The 7,794-nt window shown below is 37.5% G+C and overlaps 2 protein-coding genes across 2 annotated transcripts in view; one reads left to right on the top strand and one right to left on the bottom strand.

Annotated features, from left to right (window-relative positions):
- The window catches only part of LOC101308006 (cytochrome P450 97B2, chloroplastic-like), a 5,092-nt gene extending 1,774 nt beyond the window's left edge, over window positions 1–3,318 (top strand). Inside the window, exons 5-15 of the mRNA XM_004303901.1 lie at window positions 34–118; window positions 238–476; window positions 840–1,013; window positions 1,238–1,285; window positions 1,396–1,455; window positions 1,549–1,635; window positions 1,762–1,850; window positions 2,175–2,266; window positions 2,572–2,633; window positions 2,717–2,863; window positions 2,961–3,318. Coding sequence (XP_004303949.1) covers window positions 34–118; window positions 238–476; window positions 840–1,013; window positions 1,238–1,285; window positions 1,396–1,455; window positions 1,549–1,635; window positions 1,762–1,850; window positions 2,175–2,266; window positions 2,572–2,633; window positions 2,717–2,863; window positions 2,961–3,185 — 1,308 coding nt within the window. The 3' untranslated portion in view covers window positions 3,186–3,318. The remainder of the gene's footprint in view (window positions 1–33; window positions 119–237; window positions 477–839; window positions 1,014–1,237; window positions 1,286–1,395; window positions 1,456–1,548; window positions 1,636–1,761; window positions 1,851–2,174; window positions 2,267–2,571; window positions 2,634–2,716; window positions 2,864–2,960) is intronic.
- Window positions 3,319–3,588: 270 nt separating this feature from the next.
- On the bottom strand, window positions 3,589–7,458 carry LOC101307709 (protein FAR1-RELATED SEQUENCE 2-like). The gene is made up of 9 exons (XM_004303900.1): window positions 7,355–7,458; window positions 4,844–7,127; window positions 4,696–4,752; window positions 4,538–4,603; window positions 4,367–4,432; window positions 4,224–4,286; window positions 4,077–4,142; window positions 3,846–3,920; window positions 3,589–3,758 (listed from the first exon to the last, which is right to left on the bottom strand). Exons 2-9 carry the CDS (start codon window positions 7,064–7,066, stop codon window positions 3,684–3,686), a joined length of 2,691 nt encoding a protein of 896 aa, XP_004303948.1. The 5' UTR covers window positions 7,067–7,127; window positions 7,355–7,458; the 3' UTR covers window positions 3,589–3,683.
- Between the last annotated feature and the right edge of the window lie 336 nt (window positions 7,459–7,794).

Below are 7,794 nucleotides of genomic sequence, written 5' to 3'. Positions count from 1 at the left end.
TCAAATTACTTCTGGATTCAAACTCTTTCTTAGGGAGTTCTGGCTGATATTCTGGAACCGATAATGGGAAAAGGACTTATACCCGCTGACCTTGAAACTTGGAAGCAGAGGAGAAGAGGTGAGTAGTAAAAAGTATTCAAGTGGTTTGCACCTCAGCCACCTGATCACCTGATTTGTAACCGATGATGGTTCAAAATATAAATATTTACCAACCACCAACCATATATGATTTTGTAGTTATTGCTCCTGGGTTCCATGCTGTATACCTGGAAGCTATGGTCAAAATGTTCTGTGATTGTTCAGAAAGAACAGTATCAAAAGTTGAGAAGTTGCTGGAAAGAGAGGAAGTGAATGGGGGAAAGACAATTGAAGTAGACCTTGAAGCAGAGTTTTTGAGTCTGGGGCTTGATATTATTGGGCTTGGTGTCTTTAACTATGACTTTGGTTCTGTTACCAAGGAATCTCCTGTAATTAAGGTATGGTAAATGGAACTCACCATTTTTTTGGGATTGTAATGGTTGTATCTTGCATTCAGTGCATATAAGAATTTGTTGATATGCTGTTGATGTCCTGCTGTTGGATACACTTCTCTTACTCTCTTAGTAGTTCCTATTCCTCCTAATTTCTGGAGTGAACGAAACTTGACAAATCTGATCAGTTTATACTTTAGTTTTTGTTTCTTACCTAATCAAATTGACCTAGGATTGTGAACTATTGCTATATATGAGTATACAATATTACCTATTTTCAGTCATTATAACTTGGTTTAGAATTCATGCATATCAGCTATCTTCAATGCTAAAAATTGACATTCAGCTTTTTGCTAATACGTTATACAGGCAGTATATGGTACTCTCTCTGAAGCTGAACATAGGTCCACCTTTTACATCCCATATTGGAAATTTCCCCTGGCAAGGTGGATAGTTCCCCGGCAGCGGAAGTTTTATGGTGATCTGAAGGTTATAAATGACTGTCTCGATGAACTCATCAGAAATGCAAAAGAGACCAGACAGGTTAGATGACATTTAAGCTGAATAACAATTCTTTAGGTGTGTAGTCATGTAATAATTGATATTTATTTTTGGGGATTTCAATTTAGATTCTACACTACATAGATCACTACCCAGTAATTATCCCCTCTAAGCAAGGTCATGATTTACAAGCTGTCAAAATTTAAGCTATCCCTTTCATAGTATCTAGTATCTACAGATATAAAATTTGTCAAAATCTGTCACAGGAAACAGATGTCGAAAAACTGCAACAAAGGGACTATGCTAATCTGAAGGTGGGGAAATATCCAACTGCCTTTTAAGCCATTGTCATTTACTTATGCTAAAGATAAGTGGTTGCTGTTAGGAGCTTCGCTGAAGTGTTAAAATCATGTAAAGTTTGCAGGATGCAAGTCTATTGCGTTTCTTAGTTGATATGCGCGGATCTGATGTTGACGACCGTCAGGTAAATACTTGTGAAACTTCAATTTTTACAGGATTTTGAGATGAAAAATAGGTTCGATATGGTGGTCGTTCTATTGCTAATGTATTTTGACAGCTGAGAGATGACTTGATGACAATGCTTATTGCCGGGCATGAAACAACAGCAGCTGTCCTTACTTGGGCTATTTTCTTCCTTGCACAAGTATGAATATTCATTTCTAACTTTAAGGCTAGACAGATTAGTGTTTGTCAATCGATTTTTGCACATATGAACTCTGTCATCCCACATCTGTGATGATACAGATGCAATGAATTTGCTTTGTTGCAGAACCCCTCCAAGATGAAGAAAGCACAGACAGAAATTGATTCGGTACTTGGACAAAGTCAACCAACTTTAGATTCACTTAAAAAATTGGAGTATGTCCCAAGACATTTACCAAACATTTTTAACTCACTTTCCATGCTTTATACATACAACGAGACTAGTCATACTTTGAACTTAATATAAAGGGAATTGGGTAGTCTGAATCATGTATTGATGGTGGCTCAGTAATTCCTGAACTTTTTCTTCTTTATCTGAATGAGCTTTAAGCTGCTATCATGTCTGAACAGGGCATTCGGATCTCATTTAGAGGTTAAGCAATGCTAGAGCCAAGCAGAGGCACAATGATTACTTCAATAGGCTCATTTGCACACTTGTTGGTTGCTCGAAGTAATACTCATATGATGTTTTCCTTTCAGGTACACAAAATTTATTATTGCGGAGTCTCTTCGTTTGTATCCTCAACCCCCCTTGCTTATTAGACGTTCTCTAAAACCAGATACACTACCAGGTATTAATATGGTAAAAGCAATATGGTCAAGCAACAAAATAGCACAAAGAAACTTTTAGAGTAACAGATATAAAAAAATGCAAAACTTGGAAATCGAGATTATCATTTGTAAAATGTATTACGTCCATAGAAAAATAGACTCACAAAAGACTCGTAGCATTTGAGTTGTTTAACTGATCAAAAAAAAAAAGGTATTACGTCCATAGAAATGTGTACAGATTCTTTTCGGTTATCAGAGTAACACTGAGACTTTTTTTTTTTTTGGGGTGGATCAGTAACACTGGGACTTTAATTCCATTGTGCAGGAGGATACAAGGGTGAAAAGGGTGGTTATAAGATTCCCGCCGGAACTGATATCTTTATCTCTGTGAGTAAAAGCATTTAAATTTCCTTCTCTCATTATGAATTCCTTGAACATTATACTTATATTCCAAAAAAATGTTCAATCAGGTATACAATCTCCACAGATCTCCATATTATTGGGACCGTCCTAATGTATTCGAACCAGAGAGGTTTTCAGTGCAAAAGAATAGTGAGATCGAAGGATGGGCTGGCTTTGACCCTTCTCGAAGCCCTGGAGCATATTATCCGAATGAGGTTAGTTATTAGTCACCATGTTTAAAGCATAACATCATGATCTCATATATATGGTACTATGGTAGCAAGTAATGAATTTTATTATTGCACTCCTCAGATTATGGCAGATTTCTCCTTCTTACCTTTCGGTGGAGGGCCAAGAAAATGCGTGGGGGACCAATTCGCCCTGTTGGAGTCGACAGTATCATTGGCAATGCTGTTGCAGAAGTTCAATGTAGAGCTAAGAGGATCACCGGAGTCGGTTGGACTAGTAACAGGGGCAACCATCCACACCAAGAATGGAATGTGGTGCAAATTAAGTAAGAGGTCTGATGTACAGTGATATACCATATACAATAAAACAGAAACAGCACCGATGATAATTGTCAAGTGCGTTCTTGTTAACTCTGTTTATCAGCTAAGGCTGACATTTAAATGAAGTAAGAGTTCCAAAATTTCCATAGCAGGTAATAAACAAGTGAAGCTTCTCCTGGAATGTATTTAAAATGTATTAAAAGGACACACTATTGCGACGAATGTTCTGGTAAAAATAGAAATGGATCTTGATGAATTCTGCTGACCCCCGTTGTGAATAAACACGGCAGAACAGAAGAAAAGAAGATGCGCCATTGATGTAACCGTTATTTTTCCATTTGGAACAAAATTTGTTCAAGATAACGAATTGTTTATGTGATGGTGTGACATAAATACTATAATATGGAAATATACATACACGAAACTTGGGGTATAATAGGACATTTCATTGAATCTCCGTCTATAAACATGAGGCTTTACAATGGAACTACAGTCCTCATATCAATGGACACCCTTGCATAGTTAGCTACTGCGGTAAGTGCTTATTGTGTGGATGCTTTGATGTGTTGCCATGAAAGCGTGAGGTTCCTGCAGACTGTTCCTAGAGACAAAGAAACATTAAGCTTTATGAGATAAGAATCCTATGTCAATTATAGAACAGACCAGTTTGGCTATCTAAAATGCACACCATATCTTTTAGAGTGTCCCTTATGTCGAACGAGCTATGCACAGCTGGTGCTCTGAAACCAAGTTGACCCTGAAACTACAAGATAGAAAGAAAAATCCAACAATGCACACTGCTGCTCAGTAGTTTTATTTTCTTTTCTTTCTGTTTTACAACTTTTTTTCTGAACTTAGGAATTGTATATGAAGAACTACGATACAATTTTGCAAAATCAAAAGTATAAAGATCTAGTACCATTCCTTGCATACTCTGTTGGGTCCCATAAAGACCAACACGGGGCGGTAACGTATGCAAAAGTCCCTGAAGAAAATCACAAGAAATTGTTTGCATCCTGAATTATGATGACAAATCATAAAGTCGGAATCTAAGCATGGTTTTTACCTGTGAGGCCTGTTGATTTCCATAGGAACCATCATGGATAGGAGAAACCGAGTTTAACCGTCCCTGACACAAGTTTAAAACAACCCTTGATCAAACTTAATTTAAAACACTAAACATTGTAGCCACGAATAAAAGATTCATACCATTTCTTGCATAATCTGCTGAGCACCATAACAGCTGTCTTGAGCACAACCTTTAGAACCAAGTTCCTACAAATACATACAGAAGCCATATGATAAAAATTATATTAACACTTGAATACTTGACAAATTCATTGCCATATATTGGGAAAACATAACTATTCCACATTTTACCCCTTGCGATTCCTGCTGAGAAACACGACAACTATCAAGGTTATGTACTCCAGAGTTTATCAATTCCTACATTTAAAAGGGTGCAGATACATATTACAGTTCAAGATACATATTTGTAAGGTGAGTGAATTCAGAATAGCGATAATCATAAGACAAACCATCTTCTGGCGGCTATCTTGGAACCTGACAGGTATACCATCTGGCTCAGTTTCCCCCTACAATATATATAAAATATTCATTTCACGGCATATATATATATTCAGATGAACAACTAGTCTGCATGACAAAGATCAACCTTTCACAGACCTTTCTTTTTCTGTGTGTTTTCTTTTTCTTAGACAACTTCACCATTGCACCACTGTATTTCTCTTCTTCAACATCATTTGACCCATGAATAGATGACGCGTTGGGTTCTGAAACCCCCCTTACAGACTTGTTGATATGGACACATTGTTTCAATACTTCTTCTAACGTGTGACATGCAATCTGGTAAGTTTCTGGAGACAACGACCCCTGCTCACCCAATTTAACGGCTAATTTGCATAGATCATTGAACCGCTGCACCCTGTAGTTAAGACTCTTTGACACATCACTAACAGTGTGCCCAACTCTTGCATCTTTCATCCAGCGCTTCAGAATGTAATTGGATGGGATACTGGAAACACCAGACATATGAAGGACTAGAAGTGCATGTCTACAGAGTAAACCTTTGTATTCAAATGAATGACATAAACAGCAGACTCTTGATTCTGGTTCATTCCAAGCTACGAAGAAATTCTGCCGTTCTTCCAAGTCATGAACTCGGAATATTACAGTTGCTTCATCATGACCATCCTTCTGCAAATGACAAGAATCTACTCCCAAAGCTTCAACTTGAAACATTCTAAATATTGTATCTGTATATATAGTTGAGATTTGTTTCTCAAAAGGTGACAGTGATCTTAATTCAGGTTGTTTATTCTGTGCTTCAGAAGCAGCAGTGGCTTCCATGTCATAACTGTCTTTCAAAAATGCTTTATACTGCTCCATAAAATCCTTAACTGTAGTTTCTTGAGATATGTACCTATCAAAAAATGAAGTTATACTTCCAGATCGCTCAACTGTTGATATTCCAACTGAACACGAGTCCTGCATATAAGTAGGAGCCCAGTATTCCCGATCTTCATACAATAAGCAAAGGCATTCATTTTCCTTTAGTTCAAACCTGTTAATCAATTTCCACCATCTCTGTTCAAATTGCTGAAAAGTCCAAGACCGGTAAATGCATTTGTTCAGTTTTGCCAGAAACGTTGCATCTTCATTTATGGAACAACCCACATTCTCATTAATCCTAGTCAATACATGCCATAAACAAAAACGATGGCATGCATCAGTAAAAACATCAACTACAGCTTCCTTCAGGTATTTGTCTTGATCTGTAATAATCACTCTGGGAGCTTGACCACCCACAGCTTTTAGCCATGTCCGCATCAACCAAACAAAAGCTTCCCTAGTCTTATCTCCAATCAATGCACATCCAAGTAAAATGTACTGAAAGTGATGATTAACGCCAACAATAGGAACTGAAGGAATTTTATAGTTGTTTCTAACATAGTAAGTATCAAACAAGACTACATCACAGAAACTGTTATAATCACGTCTACCCTTTGCGTCAACCCAAAATACACTTCTCAATCGTTTTTCAGGGTCAAAATCTATGGCATAGAAAAAGTTGGGATTTTCATCCTGCATACACATCAACTGTTCAAACATTACTTTGACATCATCCTCATCTAAAGAGAACTGCAGACCCTTCTTCTGACAGGCAACAGTTGCAGGTCTCTTGTTTCTTCCCCCTGGAACAATAAAACCATCCGTCATCTCATGGTTATGCTCCTTGTTAAAACTATGTATATACCATTTTTCATTCTCTCGCTTCTTCATATGCAAGCCAGCTTTGCAGCCTGTGTTGATTAGGTTGACACTTTGTTTTTCTCTATCGCCAGCTTCCTGTTTTCGATATCTAGAACATGCAAGCTTTATGTCAATGAATTTTCCAGTTCTTTTTGAGCGCCTGCTGGCTATAATTGTGATGCCAAACCCCACCGACCGAGCATATTCTCTGTAGTAGGAATAAGCATCTTCCTTAGTCTCAAACTCCAAACCAATTTCAAGCTCACGAACAACCCCAACCGCCTTATCAACTACATTCACCACAACATTGTTAACATCACCCGGCCCCTGAAAATCAGAACCACTTTTGTTTGCACTTGACCCACCAGCTTCCCAAACATGCTCACTACTCTTCTCAACATTCATTTCATCTCCGGCATCCACAATACCAACAACCCCCTTATCAACTACACTCACTTCAACATTGTTTGCATCATCAACACTCTCGTTTGTGCTCAATCCATGAGCTTCCTTCACATTTTCACTCTTCTTTCCAACATTTATCTCATCCGTGGCATCCACAACATTAACATCTTCATTCAACCTAGTATCTAACTTGTCCTGCTCACATGAGGGCAGTTCAAGATCTATCTCCATAGAAACAAGGAAACAAAGCCTATGCAAATTCAATACCAAAGCTATGTTTATCAATCTTTACCTGAAAAACACAATAAAGAACAAAAATTTCATGAAAGTATGAACTATAGCTACACTGCAAACTAAGCACTAACATCATTATAAATTAATCAAACTACTTATGCCCTCCATAACATTAAAGCTTAAAAAAGATGAAAACTTTACAGGGTAAAAGCTTAGAATGAAGAACTATGCATCAGAAATGTTAAAGTATGAGCCTTTTTTGGTGCCCAGGATTCAAAATCTTACCAGAAAATAATGAGAACTGAGATTTGAGTATTTCAATTTTGCTGTTGTTCTTCGTCAGTGTTGCCCAGAAAACCAAGCAGACGATAAATCAGCGTAAAAAAGGCTTTGAGCCTTCGCGCGTCGACAGTACGCGCGGTTTTAGTTCGGAGCGGGTTTTATCCATTTAGCTCGGGCATTTTAGGGGTGTGAAATCCACACATCTAAATTGTAATCCACACACCTATTTTTTATTTTTAGTAATTATTTTTACATCAAGACAAAGTTGAAGTCATTAAAGACAAAATTTAAGTTACTAAAAAAAAAAAATAGATACGTGGATTTCACTTCTCTATAATTATGTGTAGTGACGGTGTAATACCCATTGTTGGGCATACTGTCACAGCGTCACTTAGTGCGACAACTGTCCTATATAAGAATATCTCTAAAACCATTGTAATGCT

Source organism: Fragaria vesca, linkage group LG6, assembly GCF_000184155.1.
Source record: "Fragaria vesca subsp. vesca linkage group LG6, FraVesHawaii_1.0, whole genome shotgun sequence".
NCBI classification, from domain to species: domain Eukaryota; kingdom Viridiplantae; phylum Streptophyta; class Magnoliopsida; order Rosales; family Rosaceae; genus Fragaria; species Fragaria vesca.
Note: the sequence above shows the minus strand (reverse complement) of the source record. Positions and strands in the feature narration are given on the sequence as shown.

Excerpts from the sequence above, each read along its gene's own strand:
- LOC101307709 (XM_004303900.1), bottom strand. The coding sequence starts at position 7,066 with ATGGAGATAGATCTTGAACTGCCCTCATGTGAGCAGGACAAGTTAGAT. Across the intron at positions 4,604-4,695 it reads AAGATAGCCGCCAGAAGATG|GAATTGATAAACTCTGGAGT; the intron begins GTTTGTCTTATG and ends TTTTAAATGTAG. Across the intron at positions 4,143-4,223 it reads GAAATCAACAGGCCTCACAG|GGACTTTTGCATACGTTACC; the intron begins GTAAAAACCATG and ends GATTTTCTTCAG.